We start from the raw sequence: 18,743 nt of genomic DNA, 5'->3' as shown, positions 1-18,743 counted from the left end.
ATTACAGAAAATAAAGAACTTTATCACAATATTCTAATTTTCTGAGACAGTCCTGTATACAGTTTCAGCTCTTGGCCGGTGCTAAACAATGTCCTGAATAGGGGCCAGAAACACACCGTGCTTCCTGATTCTGCTAATAATAACTGCACAAATCTTGCTAATGAATTTAATAATTATTTTGTTTCTATAGGGGAAAACCTTTCGGGGAAGATTAGTCAACCTCAGGGAATGTCATTTAAGCAATACTTGACAGAAAATTATATAAATTATTTTTTTCTGAAACCAACGGATAAAAATGTAGTCTTAAACATTATAATGGCTATGAAAAGCTCCAATTCGGCAGGTGAGGATGAGATTAATAGTAAAATCCTAAAATCTATTGCAAATATAATTGTCGAGCCTCTGGCCTACTGTCTCAATCTCTCCCTATCTACAGGTATTGTTCCCGTAATGACCAAAATAGCTAAAATCATTCCTGTATATAATCTGGTGACAAAAATGACAGAGAAAATTATCGCCCCATATCAATACTACCTACATTCTCCAAAATACTGGAGAGAGTTGTTTACAATAGACTGAATGATTATCTTAATAAATTAAATATAATTACACCATCTCAGTATGGATTCAGAAAAAAAAGCACTACCTGTATGGCTGTACTTGATCTCCTCGAAAGGGTAAATGATGCACTAGATAAAGGAGAATATGGCGTTGGTGTGTTTCTGGACCTCTCAAAGGCCTTTGATACCATTGATCATAACATACTGCTAAACAAATTGACCCACTATGGGATCAGAGGCACAGCTCTTAAATGGTTCACTAGTTACCTTTCACAGAGACAGCAATATGTACATATCCATGACAACAAATCTCAATATAGACATATCAAATATGGGGTTCCTCAGGGTTCTATTTTAGGGCCCTTACTCTTTATTATTTATACAAATGATCTGGTCAACTGCTCAAACGTCTTGCAAAAAATCATTTTTGCTGATGATACAAACCTTTTTATATCACATAATAACATTCATGAACTCCAAGATCTCCTTAATAATGAGCTCTCTGAAGTGGACATTTGGTTTAAAGTAAATAAACTCTCTCTTAATATTAAGAAAACAAATTATATATTATTTTGTTTCAATAAAAAACAAATAAATATGGAAAATTTGGCCTTTCAGATCGTAATAAATGATGAAGAAATAAAGAGAGTAAACTCTACAAAGTTCCTTGGGGTCCTCATTGATGACTGTCTAAATTTTAAATGTCATATAGATCACCTTGTGGAAAAACTATCTAAATATGTCGGTCTGTTTTTCAAACTGAGACACCTGCTTCCACGCTCTGCCCTTCTCACTCTTTATAAAACTTTGTTTGAACCACATTTAAATTACTGCAATATTATTTGGTGTAATACTAATACCCAAGTCATCTAAAAAAATTAGTTTTACAGAAAAAAATTATCCGTGCCATCTCTTGGACTGAATTTAACTCACCTACTCGACATCTGTTTGCCCACTATGGTATTCTTCGACTCAAAGAATATAACTACTTCCATAATGCATGTACAATATATCAGGTGGTCTCAGGTTTGAATCCCAGATTAACTCAACTCATCCCAATCTCCGTTCCCCAGCACACCCACAAAACTAGACACAAACACCTCATTATAGGGAAAAAACGTAAACTTGTGGGAACAAGTTTGAGTGTTGTGTGTCGGGGACCAGAGATTTGGAATGAGCTGAATGACACCCTTAAAAAGTCACAGTCCATCTCCATATTTAAACGGCAGTTAAAGAATCAGTTGTTAAGCTCATATACATAAACGTACACTCCGGGATCACAAAATGTTTCATGTTAAGTGTTTGTAATGTGATACGTTGCATGTAAGTGGTAGTCTAGTATAATGTGCATGTTGTTTTGTTGTGTTATGTGTGTATTAAGTGCAAGTGTATGTATGTATTCCTGCCTACTGTATGTATGTTCATTGGCTCCTACCATAAGCTTTTGATGGGCTCTTGCGTGCTTGCTGATTGGGTAACGTACTGCGTCATGCATCGCGTCACTTCCTGGTGTTGCGGTCTGTTGCTGCTGCACGGCATGCAGGCACAGATCTCTCCCGACTTTTTTGTCTTAAACTTAGACTGTTTTCTGGTAAAATAGCACTATATCTGGTACATTACTGTCTTTATTTCAACACTCGCTCATTTTCTCTTCCGTAACTTTCACTGTCACCAATCACCAATACATTTTCTGTCCGTTAGCCTCCGTTAGCATCTTAGCAGGGCCTCTCCGTCTCCCACCGTTTCACCTCTTTGCTGCTCAGTGTGTGAAATGTTTAGTTATTCCTCTGCCTCCTTTAGTGAAGACGGTAAGTGCTTAAAATGTAGTTTATTTACAGGGCTGGAGGCGAGGCTCAGTCAGTTAGAGGTCCGGTTCTGCCAATTTGACCATAGTCCGATAGCCTCCTCAGCTAACCAGGCTAAGCTAGCGGCGGACCGGCCCATAGCAGCTGAGGGTAGCCGCTCCCCTGCAGCTCCCGAGCAGCCGGCCAGTCAGGACCGGTGGGTGACGGTTCGGAAGAAGCGTAGTCTTAAAGGGCTCACGGAACACCACCACCCGCTTCATGTGTCTAACCGATTTTCCCCACTTTTCCCCATTGATTGGCGACTCCATAGTCAGACATGTGAAGCCGACTCCAGAGACCATAGTTAGGTGTATCCCGGGGGCCAGAGCGGGCGACATAGAAGCAAATTTGAAGCTACTGGCAAAGGGTAATCGTAAATATGGTAAAGTTATCATCCATGTCGGAGCTAACGACTCCCGTCTTCGCCAGTCGGAAGTAACCAGAATGAATATTGTCTCGGTGTGTAATTACGCCAAAACCATGTCGGACTCCGTAGGTTTCTCTGGCCCCCTCCCCAATCTGACCAGCGATGACATGTTTAGTTGCATGCTCTCGCTCCGTCGCTGGTTGTATCGGTGGTGTTCAGAAAACGACGTGGCCTTTATTGACAATTGGGAAACGTTCTGGGGAAAGCCCGGTCTGATTAGAAGAGACGGCATTCATCCCACCCGGGATGGTGCTGCTCTTGTCTCTAGTAATTTGGCCTGTTTCATTAGACCCTCTCCCTGACATCGCAGGGTCCAGGCCAGGATGCAGAGCTGTAGTTTAACACACTTCTCTGCTGCTTCTCGAGGACCAACGCCTGCCAACAAAACTTAAAATTGAATTGAATTGATAGCTTCTCCAGGAGACCAATTCACATGTGTGAAAGTGAATAAAACAAAACAAACAAACAAACTACCCTTCTTCGTTTGCTTCAAGGAGAACCTGAGGTTGCTCTATGGCAGTGGTTCTCAGTTCCGGTCCTCGTGGCCCCGCAGTCCTGCATGTTTGAGATGTTACTCTGCTTCAGCACACCGTGATACAAGTAGCGATGTCAACAACAGAGTTGTGCAGACCCTGATGACAAACTAATGAGGACCATTGATTAGAATCAGGTGTGTTGATGCACGGCAACATCTAAAACATGCAGGACCGGGGCCCACGAGGACCAGAACTGAGAACCAGCACTCTATGGTCAGAGCCAAAACTACCAAACTGCTGGTATGAATGGCGTCTCAGTCTTTCATAAATGTCTGCACAAACTAACTTCCGTTTACCATGAGTCGCCTCCTGCTGGCTGTTTACTAGAAGGCCGGTTTAAGGCTCCTGTTTGTCCTTGGGACTGGTGGCCTGTGTTTCTCTGGAGTCTCTGTACATTTTCAAGAAATGTGAGAGTGTAGGCGAGTCTTCATGTGGTAAACTGCTGTTTCTGGTGCTGGTGATGGTCTGCAGGAGCTGACCGCTTCATGGACGACATTGCACGTATGATTGGTTACCGGCCGTTCCCCTGGATGAAGTGGTGCTGGTCCTTCATAACTCCATGTGTCTGCATGGTGAGACTCGACCACACACCAGTTTTCACCAAGATTTCACATTTTAAACCTTTTAAAACACAGTGACTGGAGTTTCATGATGTTTCTGATTCTCTTTCAGGGCATCTTCTTTTTCCACCTGGTGAACTACAAGCCTCTGACCTACAACAACACGTACGTGTACCCGTGGTGGGGCGAAGTCATCGGCTGGTGTATGGCTCTGTCCTCCATGCTCTGCATTCCCGTCAGTGTCCTCTACAAGCTCGTCAGAGCCAAAGGCACCTTCAAAGAGGTCAGCAGCCCACAATGCAACAGACCCTAATGGTCTGATATATACACCAGCTCTGTAAGCCGCTGTTGGTCTTTAACACGGTGAAGCGTGTGGACACAACGATGTACAGAACATCTGCAGAGGTTCCTGAGCTTTAAAGTCTCCATATTCTTCACATTTTCAGACATCTAATTTAAGTGGTTTTGCACCTAGCATGAATCCATAAGCCTGTAATTCCTTCAGAAAGAGACGATGTCAGATTGATTTTGTGATTTTGAAAACCAGATGTTGCCTGTAGATACGTCAGAAATACACAGAATATAGACACTTTAACCCCTTCCCCCCCAGCAGCTGTGTGCACCAGTTCATGTGTGAAAAATTTATTCAAGTGCCGTCAGGATATTTTCTTTCAACTGTTTCTCAAACAAGAAGCCCCAAAGCCAATATGTCAAAAGTCCAAGTAGGTTTTGTCAACAAAGTATTTGATTTATAACAACTTCAAAATACATATGCAACAATGATGGCGCCCCCAACACGAGCAACAGCCGCAACAATAGATGATGATACCGAACATAATCTTTTCTGGGCCGACCACTTCGTGCCAATCTCAAAACAAACAGAAAGCCAAAATTCACATTTCACAGCACATCAGATTGCGTTTTCATCACACACTACACCAGCAAATCCCAAAGCTATTCCCACCAAAAGCAGTATATTTTATTTCCTTACCGTTTCGTTGTCATTTTCAGTCTATCCACACCATTCTTTGACCAGAATTCACGGCTTAATCCTTCATAGTAGTGAAACTGCTTCATCCGCCGTCATTTCATATCCTGCCGGTCATTTTGTTGACTTCTCGTGGCTTTTGGGAATTTACATACATTTTTGTTGACATTCTACGTGTCGTGGGCATTCAAACGAGATATTACACTTGAACGAGACTTCATCCATCAGGCCTCCACCGTTGAGCGTAAACTCTGGAGCACGGCAGCCATCTTGGATCAGTGACGCACAGTTGCACAGTGCAGAGAGCAACACCCACAGAGAGACTGCCACAGAGCGCAGGGATGTTTAGATTGAGATTTTACATTACCGAAATCATGTATCATCAAATCATTAAAGTATTTATAGCCAGATTCAAAGAGGTAAAAAACACATTTTGCACATTTTGGCACAGTAGAGGTATAGGTATATCCAAGTGCCCAAATAGAGAGTCCGTCTGGTGCTATCCACACTAAAACCTTTGTAAAATCTATGTGCTTTAAGCTATTCTCATGTAACTTGGTACAGTTGTAGTCAATGAGTTGCTGAATGCAGTCAGTGGTGTCTTTATAATTACATGCATTGCTATCATGGTGTTTTCCACTGTGCAAACTAAAAACAAATTAGACAAGGATACAAATTTCATTTTTTTCCTTTGGTTTAATACAATTTGCTCAGGCATGTGGACATTCACAACTTTATAATTGTGGAGATGTTGTTGATTTAATTTGAAATGGCCTGTTTAGGCGAAATTCACCTCCAAAATCCCTAAGGGTGAACAGGTTAAAACGTGTAAGTTGAATAAAAAAATATTTAAGGTGATTGGTCGCTTGAATAATCCTTCTCATAGATCACATGACGTGCGCTGCTGCCTTCCTGGCCAGGTCACCCTTGTGAAAGAGATCCTTGATCTCAATGGGCTACTACCTGGTTAAATAAAGGTTAAATAAAACATGACCCCCGGCAGTCCAACCGCTGATGTTTCCTGCCCTGTTTTGCAGCGCTGGGCCCACCTGACGACGCCAGTGTGGGGCGGCCACCACCTGGAGTACATGGCCCCCGACATCAAGTCCCTGGGCTCGCTGTCGCCGGGCACCGATGAAAACAAGGTCATCATCTTTGAGAGCGTCATGTAGACTGGACGCCATCCTTCTCACCTGTGACAAGAAGGCCGACCCCACACCACCACACTCCGTCTCTGATGACCCCCTCTACCCCCTCTACCCCGGCCTATGCCTGGTTTACGCCATCTACACCGATCTACCGCGCTTTCCCTGTCTACCCCGCCCTACGCCCAGAGTTCCCCACATACCCCGGTCTACCCCGCTTACCCTGTCTACCCTGGCCGATGCCCGGTCTACCTGGTCTACCATGGTCTGGTTTACTGACTTTCTCTTGATTGATCCGATACATCAATCTATTTTTTTACCATCACCATGGCAACCAAAGCTCTAAAGTAATGATGGAGCAGTCTTCCTGTCTGTCTCACTTGGTGTTGGGTCTTCCTGCAGTGGGACTATTTCGTTTTGGGTGGTCGGGTTGGATATGCAAATACACGAAAACCTGATAACAACCATGACACACACAATCAGAATGTCAGTGTGTATCACCGCCGTTTATCCAGGCAGACAGAGTTCTAGACAAACGTACCGACCCCAAAAAAGTTAACAAGAGTCTTTCACATCGTATCAGATCTTCAGTCCTGCCGCTAAATATCAGGGTTGGACCTGCTTGGCTGCTGCCGCGCTGCTACGATTCAGTCTGAGTTTGGTGGCAGGACTGAAGAACAAAAGCAAGTTATCTTTTCGGAGCACCCAGCAATCTCTGAACCGGAAGGAAGTCAATCTCCCGTTGGTAAGCACTTTACATGTCTCTTTGATTGCTTTGGATCAATATCCTATCTCTGCTGTGCTCGTTTCCATCTGTAAACGCCAAAACTGTGAACAACCACCTCCAACTGCTGATCCCAGAACAGACCCATGCTTCTTGGACCGCTGACTCGGTTTGCTCAGGTCTGGTGTTAGAAGGAAGGTTTCAGAGAGAATTCAGTCACTTTAAAAATCATCAGCTATCTTCAACACTTTTCTTTTGGTTTATTATATCATCTAACACAGGGGTGTCGGACTCCAGTCCTCGAGGGCCGCAATCCTGCTTGTTTTAGATGTCTCCCTGCATCAACACACCTGATTCAAATTAATGGTCGTCACCAGCTTGTCATCAAGGTCTGTTGGTGTCACAGCTCCTTTTATCACGGTGTGCTGAAGCAGAGAAACATCTGAAACATGCAGGAATGCGGCCCTGGAGGACTGGAGTCCGACACCCCTGATCTAACATATACGTAGCTCTCGGCCCAGTTCTTCATCTTCTTTGCACCTTCGGGCCGCATGTGGACCTCATATCCCAGGTCAGAACTTTCCTACGAAGCATCCGGCTCATACGACACATGCTGGACCTAAGCATGACCCAGTTGGTGAACTTTGGGACACGTCTGCCCTACATGCCGTGACTGAGCCGTACGGCCAGATTAGGCCCAAACATGTCGGATGTTTGCTTTATTTCAGTTGCTGTTCCCAAAGAACTGCTGGATCAACCACTAAATCTTCATGTTCAAACCAGACGGAAATAAAAATGATCCAGAAACATTAAGCCCCCTAAAGAGACAAAAGAAATAACCCAAAAAATGTAATTTGAACTGATAGTTGAACTTGTTTACCTTTTAGAGTTCTGAACGAGTTGGACATCAAGCAGAAATGTCAAACTTAACCTTCGTCCAGCATCTTACTCGTGCACCCCATCACCTGTTTGAGGTCCTGCTGGATCCAACCTTCAACCTCTTTGCTCGTACCTGACCTCCTCAGGAGGCTGTCCGGGCCAGTGTGGGGATCAGGTCTGGCTTCATTCTCACATTCCCCCCGGGGTCGACTCAAGTGCCAAACGGTCGATATTCGCCCTGCTGGGTTGATCCCAGAACTGGGCTCCAGGCTGCCAATATCAACCTGCTCGCTCTTCTCTCTGCCTCGTCGCATCAGTCTTGGGCCTGCCGTCGTCCTCCGACCCGACATCCAGTCCTCCACCTGACCTGCTGATGGCAGCAGGACCGGAACCAAGTCAAAGACTGGTTCTATTTAGACTTCTCACCAGAAAGACATCCAATGTTTCATACACCAACAAGGCATTGATGTTCTTTAACAATGAATCGATCTTGCAAATCGATCATCATAGTCACTAAATGGTTTACAAGAACCGTTATTTTCTTGCCTGTATTTCAGGGCGGTCACAGATAATGAGCCTCAACGGCTTCAACAATGTGTGTGCCGTCCTGGCTGACTGTACGACGCCAGCGGGGTCAGTTGGAGGACGATCCGAGCCGGAGGACGCGGGGCTCTCCAGTGTTGCCTTACGTCGTTGTCTTAACCCCGAGCCCAAACTTGACTCGCCAAATCCAGAGCCTGACAGCACATTGGCTCTGGTTTCAAACGGGTCCAGCCAGCAGTCTGAGGGGGCGTGTCTAAAACTCTGTCTCCTAGCAACCCCCCACCAACCACCCATCACAGGGAAACATGCTGATTTGAATGTAAGATATGCTAAACTACATCGATTTTCACATTGTTGTGAAAAAATGTTGCTCGCACTTTTAAAAGGAATCATGGTAGAAATAGTTTTTGTTTTACATTTTGTAAAATTAACCAGAAGTTTATTTTGTGGAGGCTTTTATTTTGCTGATACATACATTATAACAAATATACACATATATACATATATATAAATATATATATATTTAGAATATCTTTGTGTGTAATCTATGTTTGATGCAATATGAGATTGCTACTATGACGACGATGATTTGTGGCTGATTGTTCACGTTTAGCCGGCAAACACCAGCAACAGGCCGTCCTCAGCTTCAGGCCACCTCACTTCCCACTCAGATCTTCAGAATAATTGTGCAGATGTTCTGTCAGCAGCTGTGTGCAGGAGAAGATCATGGGAAGTGTTTCTCAGAGCAGATTTCCTCATCCCGTTCGCTGTTGCAGCTTTGAAGGCTCTCTAGTGCCAGCGAACGTTTCAAACGTGACGGTCAGGATGTGAATAAGATGGAGGAAAGCCATACGAGTCCTGGAGTAATTGGATAGATGTATACCTTTATTTGACAATGATGTGAAGTGAGACGTGTGTTTGGAGCGTTGGCTGGATTTCTGAGGCCTTTCAGCAGTAGTCCAACCGGTTAACGTGAACAAGCACCAAGGGGCTTTTATTTTGGCGGGTTTGCTGTGACGCTAAGGTTGCCGAGACTTTGTGTGGCTCTGAACACACCACGAAAGGGAATTTATTCCTCTTTATTTTTCTGACCTTTAATGTTCAAAGTGCTCAAGTGTTTTCAGAGTTTTAGGTGATTTTAGATTTTTACTATTTTTCTGTGTGTTTTAAGAACATTTGCGTTTCCCCTCGGACCTCCCACGGCTCACAAACGCTGCATCACTCGTTTGATTTACGCGTCTTTACATGGTGACAGAAGACGACCATGAAATTAAAAATAAAATATTAAATCACAATAAATGAAAAGGGCCGTTTAATGAAAAACGGAAAACTACAGGATTGTGTGGTAGTGCGCTAAAACTTGTAATTGTTAACCTTAAAGTCCAACGCCAATCTCCAAAACTTAATTTCCTACTATATGAAGTTTAAGAGAAACTGTCAGAAATTGTGGCTTTATAAATCTAAACACTTGTAAGAAATGTTTCAGAAATGTCCACTTCATTAGGAATAAAAAATATAAAAAATTAGAACCATAAATTAGTATGAAAAATTCCACATTCATAACAATTTTGAGAAAACTAACTCAAATTCTGATTAGTCAGCTTGATTATTTAACATTTGAGGGAGAAAATGATCAGAACTTTTGACTTTCTGAACTGGTTTTAATTCAGAAAGTCTGAGTTGTTTTTTCCCCGTAATTTCTCTACACCCTGTGATTAAAAGAAGTTTTTCTTCAAATGGTTCTGATACTGCATGCTCAGTTCAGGCAGATCCCAGAGGGATTTCCTGTTTTCCAGCACACCAGAGCCCAGTTTGGAAGTCACTTGACTTATGATAGGGGTTTACTTTAGTCCTCAATGACAGCAATCTGTCTGATCAAAGAAAAACAGGAAAGTCACTCACTTGATTTTCAGTTTAATTTTGAATGAAATCAGTTGTTAACAGAAATCACAACATCATCAGCGTAGAAGGTGACACCAAAAACAGCGTCTGGTCTTCAGGATCTTCAGGATAAACCTGCAGGAATCAGCAGGTTCTGAGCCCAAGACGACCAGCACGTTCTCTATACTCATCATAAATAAAGGTGGAAAAAACGTGTTTCAGCACCAGATCAGAAACTTTTGTAGTGATGTATACAGCAAATGGCCGACTTAAACGGGGATCATAATGCAGAGCTGACGTTCAGCGTTCGTGCCACACATTTTTCACTAATCCAGCTAACCTGAAGCAGTATTTCGTAGAAACTGGTTCAGCTGATGTTTAAAAGTAGAATCTTTTACTGTTGAAGAGTATTCTCGCTTGTTTTTTTCATGTTTGTGTCGTCCGCGGAGCCTGGGAGGTCAGACGGTCAAAGACTTCCATCTGCAGCTAAAGAACAAAAAGACTAAAGACAGCGTTTGTTAATGTTGATGTTTCATGTCTGTGTGCTTGTCTGCCAAAAATCCCCAAATCTGATGACGTCTTTGATTCAAAACCGACAAACCACAGTCATTCAACCAAAACAGGAAACCAGCAGCTCGCGTTGTTTGTGGAGAAAAACTAATGGCCAATATTTAAATCTGCTTCCATTTTCTGTGAGGTTTAATCAATGATCAAAAATATTTAGACAAAGCTGGTACGTTGGACGAAGGAAAGTTTATTTTCTATCAGGAAATATTTTCTGATGAATCCGGTGACTTCTTTCTCACTTTTCTCTACAAACTCTGTGAAACACGTGGGTAATGAGCATTTACAGCTGGTGTTGTGAATCATCAGTGAACCCCATAATGATGATGTCACAGTGATGTCACAGCGATGTTCTTCCAGGTGATGTACTTGCTATGCAAAGAGTTAAGAGTCACTGAGTTTTTTGGATTCACATTCAGACGTTCAGATGTATTTTCAGACCTCAGGAACCATTTGAACCCCCAGCTGATCCGACCAGACCCAACCTGTGATCCATTTTAGTGCGATTTTCATTTCATTTCCACAAAGGTAGTTCTGATCCACTAGGATCAACTAGATCCTTAAACTTCCTTGTGTAAATGTTGCTACTGCTCTGTGTAAAACTAAATCTTCTAAATTGTAGCAACTTTAAAAACTGTGAAAAAATGCGAATTTTTCAGAAAATGAGGGAAAACTTGTGAAAAAAAATTGAGTGAAGAAAAATGTAACACTGCGTTTAAGAAATAAAAATGTCTTCCGATAGAGACAGAAGGAGGTTGAAACTTGGACAGCATCTCTGGTCCGAGTGTATTCCTGCTAACTGGTTTATCTGGTTTTTGTCCACAAGCTTCAGTCTGCTGGTTACCTGTGGTGGAGAGCGTCTGCTGCTGACGTCAGGGTGGATGTCACACAGCAGCTTTAACTTTCACTTCAGCTTCTCCAGCCAAAGTCATGCCAAAAGAGATCATGATGTTCTTGTGTTGTTGTTTTTGGTTCTATTTTTCTGACATAAGAGGCAGGTTTGCTAGGTGCTACGTGAAAACAAAGGAGAATATCAAGAGTATGAAACCTGACCTGGTGTTGGACGTTGCAGCATTGGAACCAGCAGAGGGCGCTCTCCTCTGGCGGGAAAAGCCGTGCACGCATTTGGGCTGGAATCAAAAACACGATCATAAAAGATGTCAATAAAATAGAGCTGCAACAAACTATAAGAAACAAAACTGTGGCATGTCTGATGACAGGAGAAACGAAAGGGAATACCCCACCGGTCATCATGTTGAGCGTTAAACACCTAGTAAATGCTAGCAGTTTAGTTTGTCCAAAGGTCTGATGGTTCTTCGCTGTTTTCAGAAAAATTATTCCCAACTCCGTTTCCACGTCATCCGCAGAAATGAGAACGGTCTGTGACTGCTACCCAGTCCACTTGTCCATGTGGTCTCCACCTGGACTAAAGCTGGCTACTTGGGCTTGACGTGGTCTAACAGGTCCCTTATGGTTTCACTATAATGGACCCTTAAGTCTGCGTCCAACACCTGGGGTCCGTGACACAAGTGGACACAATGTGACGGTTCCATTTAGTTTCATAACATTGGTTCCACATTAGAAAAGCACCTAAGATCCAGGTAAATCTACTCAGAGTGGATATGGGCCCGCACAGGTACGACCCCCAGGCGACCTGTTTGCAGTCCACATTTAACTTATAAGACGCCTACATACAAATACTGGCTGGGAAATTTTGTATTGTTTAGATAAGTTCTGTTTTTGACATCTTCATTATTAAGTGCGACATCATCAGCAAACATGTTCATACTCGTAACTCAGTCAAATGTGGAAAAATGCGTATTTTAATATTCAACAGTCTGAAAGCTATCAGATCCTCAGAAATGCAGAACTTGCTTCCATCAAGCCATCAGCTTCCTAAGAAATCACAACATCATCTGCGTAAAGAATTGCCTCACTGTCCTGAGAAGGTCGTCGGTGACAAACATGAACACGAAACAAGTAGCCACATTTTTTATTTTTGTTCTTCCTGTTCAGGCTGCCACACAGACACGTAACTGGCACGTTTCCACTTTTGGTCTTAAATAAACACCATTTTTCCCCAGTTGGGTTGTAAATGCCGACATTGAGCCATGCTCGTGTTTCCAGCCCGAACGCAGTCACATGGCGCCCTCCTTCATCCCAGCGTCTGCCATTCTGTCGTAACTTTGTGACTTCCTGTAAGCCGCAGTCTTCCTTCCATGAATTCAGACTAGATGATCTATTTAGTAGCTTAACGATTTAATCTGTAGCTGTGATAGTATTGAATGTCGGGGCTCAATGTTAACGAATCACCAGCCAAAAACTCGCAGAGTTGATTCTGAAAGCGTTAACTCTGAGCCCTGATGATGCCATCAGTGTTTCATTGACCCGCTGGGGTCTCCATGCTGTAAAGCTGTGATCACTGTGCTTATTCACCAATGACTAAACCAATGGCAATAAACTAATGTCATGACAAACAGCTGATCTGTCTCCATGTTGTTTGGGAAGGGTACTGTTGGGATTAAAAGAACCTGTCGGACTTTTCCTCACATATCAGAGCTGGTCATGGTGTTCCACAATTCTGTAATTGGACCGTTACTTTTCATATTGTATAAGCTTCCATTAGGTACTATTACAAGGCAGTTGAAAATACTCAAACAGACATGTACAAAAAATACTATCCTCTCATTTAATACTTATTTTTTTGTTAAAAACAAAACAAGAACTCTGATCATAGTGGATCTAAGTTTAAGTAAACACAACCTCCATGAACAATATGCATTTTTTTAAATTAATTTCCACCATACCAAATGATGGAATTTATAGAGTTGGAGTAAAAGAGTGGGGAGAAGTGCATCATGGGAGGTCTCCCAGCAGTCCAGGGCTGAGTCCGAAATTCCATCCTTCCACCCTAATGAGTAGCAAAAACAGTATGTGAGATTTTTTAGTGCGTCTGAAACATTAGTACGTACTCAATAGTATGCGCTATCCATACTCATTCCGGAGAAATGTATTAGTGTGGATTGATGGACACTAGCCGAGCAGAAACTTCCCACAATGCAATGCAGCGATGTTTTGTTTCTAAGTGATACGTATATGTCATAAGTATAATATTAAGTATAATAATATTATTATATAATATTATAATATTCGTATATAATAATATTATATAATGTCATCTTGTTTGGGCCAGGATAAACGGGAAAGAGCGGTGCTGCTACTGCTGTGACAGGAGTTGTTACCATGGTAACAACTCCCCCTCCCAACGGCAGGAAGTGCCGTGTAGCTCTGAGTAGTACGTCCGAATTAATGCTTACTACTGATATTTACTCAAAAGTTTGCCGAACTAAAGTATACTTTTTGGGTATATACTGTTTAGTACGGCATTTCGGACGCACCACAGGTCTATAGCAGCATCACTAAGGGACGTTTCAGGTCACCTGATCCATCCCCAACTATAAACTTTATCAAACAGGAAGGTTTGAAGCTTCGTCTTAAAGGTAAAGGGTGTCTGCTTCCTGAACACAACCTGGCAGCTGGTTCCAGAGCAGAGGAACCTGATACCTGAAGGGTCTACCTGCTATTCCAATTTTAGAACCCATAGGAGGCAGGACTCACAAATGTGTTGTCCCCTGACCTGGTAAGGGGTGTGGTGATAAATCCTGTTAGCATAAAGTAGCGGCAGAAGACATGAGCTTGTAATCGAGGAGCTGCAGGATTTATCTTGTGACGGTTGAGGCATTTTTTTGAAAATACCCTGACAGGAAACGAGGTACCGAGAAGAGAAGGACACACAGCAAAGAGGCCAGGACTCAAACCTGTGTCCTCCGGTTAGTCCTGGGTTAGCAGCTTCAGGCTGGTTCACTTTCATTTTCTTTTAAAAAGGTTCAAGCTAAATCTCTTCCTGTTTCTCTCTGCATGTTTATGTTTGAACCTAACTTTATTAGTACACCATCTTTTGTATCTTGACGCGTGTTACAGGTTAGTTAATAATCAGAGCAGGAAATAAAAACGTTAAAAAGCAGAGTTTATTGGGAGCAGCAGGACGTCTGAGCTGTCTTCTGTCTTCCATCTCACGGCTAAACATAGATCCTCCTCCTCCGCATCTCTTCCTTAATAAGGCAGCTGTTGGTCTAAACAGCAGTCTGGCATTAAAACCGGTCTGAGCCGCTCTGCCGAGCCTCCGCAGCATCTCACCGGCTCAGCTTTCACAGCCGACCCGAGCACCTCACGTCTGAACCTGCCGACAGAGGACCGGCCGGGAACAGGACGGGAACTTTTTTAGGCCTCTGGCATGTCAGCTTATAGCAACGCTGAAGTTCAGGCTGCTCCCGGGGGACTCGGCCTGCACATTTGACTATAGGGTTACTGCAAACGTTTCGGCAGCCACACTTGTTTTCTTGGTGTTTGAAGACGTTTTTTTTTTATAAAACAATCTCAGATCATAATATGAACACAATGAGACAGAAAGAACCACAAAGACATTTGCATCTCGGTATGATTAACCAACGGAAAACATTCCAAAATATCCGTTTAGTCACGTAGTTGATGCAAAACATTAAACTGGAATAAATGTGTTTCTAGAACCTAGACCCATTAGTCTTAGGTTTTACATCATGTCCTTTCTCCATCGGTGGTGATGGAGGGGTTGTATCTTTCCACTTAAACGGAGAAGAGAAAGAGAGGACCTCTGTGACCCCAGTCTGCGGTGGCTTTACACCAACCGAGGCGGCGGTTGGGGAGGAAGCGCGTTACAGCCATCAGCTTGAGAAATGGCTTCAGAGAAAGAAGACCAGAGTCTGGTCTAGTCTGGCCAGCGCCGCTTCAGACAAGCGGAGATAGTGTCATGCTTTAAACTGCATCAGTGCACGTGTTACACGTGTAGAAGAGGAGGGAACATTTATGAGCTCCACCCTCTTCATGTGTGACTGAAACCTCATATGGTTTAATGGATTACATCTGCCCATTTAACCGGAGTAAATCATAGATTCTCCCTTCGTTAGGGAGTCCAGGCTGGTTGGTGGAGGAACAATTGGAAGTTGGGGAATTTCTTAGGTAAGGGAATGCAGGTCAAGTTTATTGATATAGCACATTTCAGCAACAAGGCAGTTCAAGGTGCTTTACATAATAAATATATGAAAAGTCACTGGCAGAATAAAGAAGAGTTAGACTTAAACTATAGTTACAATTGAGTACTAAAATGAACATTGTTTAAATCTAAATCCAGATGGTTTAAATATTTCTGTCAAAGGCAGTTGTAAACTAATACGTTTTAATCTGGAATTAAAAGAACTGAGTGTTTCAGGATTCCTGCAGTTTTCTGGAAGTTTGTTCCAGATCTGTGGAGCATAGAAGCTGAATGCTGCTTCTCCATGTTTGGTTCTGGTTCTGGGGACACGGAGCAGACCTGAACCAGAAGACCTGAGAGGTCTGGATAGTTGCTATGGCAACAACAAGTCTCTTATGTGTTTTGGTCCTAAAGTGATTTATAAACTAACAGCAGTATTTTAAAGTCTATTCTCTGAGGTTCAGGGAGCCAAGACCTCAACACTGGAGTGATGTGGTCCACTTTCTTAGTTCTGGTGAGAACCGGGGCAGCAGCGTTCTGGATCAGCTGTCTGACTTCTGATGAAGGCCGGCTCCTGCCTCTTTCTGGGGGACAATTGAATAATTGAACAATTGAACAATTGAATTCACTATAAATGTTTTCATCCATCAGCTGAGATCAAATATGTGTAGCGACTGCACTACCGCTATTTCTACACTATTGGAGGATTGACTCCAGTGCTTTTAAGGATTGACACTCAGAAAAGTCTAATGAACAGTAAATATTACTGATTTAAATTGTACTTAAATTTGTAGATGAAACGTGAATTTTAAATATTAAAGATACACACAATTATCGACTTGAACTTGCATTATTTACAATCATAGTAGCCAAATTACACTGTATATCAGCATACCAGAAATAGACCTAATGCTTAATCAATTACACTGATATGCAAATATTATTCAAAAGCCAATGATGCCATATATTTATTCAAACAAGGCCGTTATAAACACAATACTGTAATTAAATACAAACACATGCAGATGCACCAAAACATTAAATCAAGTGCGAAATACAAATAGTTTACAAAACCGTACATTAACAAGAGGAAGAACTGGTGATACAAGATTCTGTCACCTTGGTGTGTGGTGTCTCAATGATCCGAGTCCGAGACCTGGCAAGACTGAGAACCCGAGACCGAGACAAGACCAGGACCACAAAAAAGTGGTCTCGAGAACTACAAGTCTAGTTGGTAGCTGTAATATCTGAAGCTGTGTGCTGACTCTTAAACGATCTTATTTTGGTCCAAAAACAACTTCTTCATATTTGCTTTTATTCAACTGAAGAACATTCTGGCACATCCACTCATTGATTTGTTCTCTGCATCTACTCAACATTTGTATGGACTCTGTTATGTAAAGTTGTGTGTCGTCTGTTGTGGTAACTTATCTTTTTGTTTATTGTTATCTGAGCTAGCGGAAGCATGTAGATGTTAAATAGGAGGGGTCCTAGGATAGAACCTTGGGGAACTCCACATGTAATTGTTGATTCCAGTGTAAAGTTACCTGTTGACACGAAGTAGTCCCTGTCCTTTAAGTAAGACTCAAACCAGTCAAGTCAAGACAGTCCGACCCAGTTCTCCAGTTGCTCTAGTAATATATCATGGTCAATGGTGTCAAATGCTGCGCTGAGGTCCAACAGTACCAGAACGGTGGTTCTTCCAGTCTATATTTATGTGGATGTTATTGAACACCTTGCAGTCTCAGAGCAGTTCAGATGCTGCTGACACAGGAGGGTTCGGTAATCCGTCCAGCAGCAAACAAGGACTGGTACTGATGTCTTTGTTGATGATTTCAGAAAAGAAGGTTTCCCTTGAATTCCTCAGTTGGAGATTATGTCTGTGAAGTCTATCTTTATAGAAATCTTAGTGAACCTGCAGTCCAGTCTTTCACCACCTTCCTCTGGCTTTTCCACACTCCCTTTTTTCACGTCTTATCAGTGGGGCCTTTCTCCCCACAATCCCCCACTGGTAAGAGACAACCCTCACCTGAGAGGGAGAAATGGATCAATGATATCTGAAATCTTAGAGTGGAAGTTATCTAGTAGTTCATTTACTGAGTTACAGGACAGAGTGGAGGAGACTTGGTTAAAGGTTTCAGTTGGGTTGTCCTTAAAAAGGTGTTTTTTTATCACTTGTTTCAAGCTACTTGAGTAGATAGAAATGGTCCTTTCAAAGAAAACAAAAAAGTGGTCAGACAGGACCACATCAGTCACAGAAACCTTGGAAATGCTAAGACCCTTTCTGATGATCAAGTCTAAAGTGTGCCCCACTGGTGCGTTGGCTGCACATAGTTCTTTAGCCCTTCTGTCTTGGGGGTTGTCATCATGGATGTTAAAGTCTCCCACATTATTTAAATCATTGAAAAAGTTAGCATTGTGTTTTGGAGGCCTGGACACGTTCTTCGACATGACTCCATGACCTGTAAGCTGAAAGAGATTCCTGTCAAATTTTACACTTCAGTGAATCATGAAACAGGGTGCTCTCTACTTTCACTTAGAAAACTAAACTGTTTCCATCTAAGCATGTTTCTGTTAGGAACATAATACCAAGATGCTCAGTAATGAAATCATTGATGAAAAGTGTTTTTCCATACAGACGTTCAACAGGACCAGTTTAAGTTACTTAGCAACTAGTATTATTTTGGGGGAAAGTTGAGCTTGAGAAGGAATAAGTGTTAATGTTTGTATTCTGTTTCGAATCTTGGTATGTTTTCTTTTTCTGTGACTTATCAGCAGAGACTTTACGATGTTCTCCTATAGGGGGCCCAAGCTTTTCCTGGAAATAGTCCCTGCTGGTAACCACTACCACCTGGACATGCACTTTTGTTTCTGGGACGTTCTGAACAACAACAGCCTCGTCATCCTTGAGATGCTGAGGAGACGGATCATGACAGCAGCTTGGAGGAACCGTTAGTGGAGGAGTTGGAGTTCCTGGGGTCCTGTGGTCAGCAGGAGCAGTTGTCCTTCAGGACGCCGTCCCAT

General features: G+C 42.6%; 1 protein-coding gene across 1 annotated transcript in view; it reads left to right on the top strand.

Annotated features, from left to right (window-relative positions):
* slc6a8 (solute carrier family 6 member 8) overlaps positions 1–13,133 on the top strand; it is a 52,121-nt gene extending 38,988 nt beyond the window's left edge. Inside the window, exons 11-13 of the mRNA XM_061735680.1 lie at positions 3,839–3,939; positions 4,040–4,210; positions 5,953–13,133. Of these exons, the coding sequence (XP_061591664.1) occupies positions 3,839–3,939; positions 4,040–4,210; positions 5,953–6,087 (407 nt within the window). The 3' untranslated portion in view covers positions 6,088–13,133. The remainder of the gene's footprint in view (positions 1–3,838; positions 3,940–4,039; positions 4,211–5,952) is intronic.
* The last annotated feature ends 5,610 nt before the right edge of the window (positions 13,134–18,743 follow it).

This window comes from Cololabis saira, chromosome 12 (genome assembly GCF_033807715.1).
Source record: "Cololabis saira isolate AMF1-May2022 chromosome 12, fColSai1.1, whole genome shotgun sequence".
Classification (NCBI taxonomy): Eukaryota; Metazoa; Chordata; class Actinopteri; order Beloniformes; family Belonidae; genus Cololabis; species Cololabis saira.
This window is presented reverse-complemented; position numbering and strand designations above follow the sequence as displayed.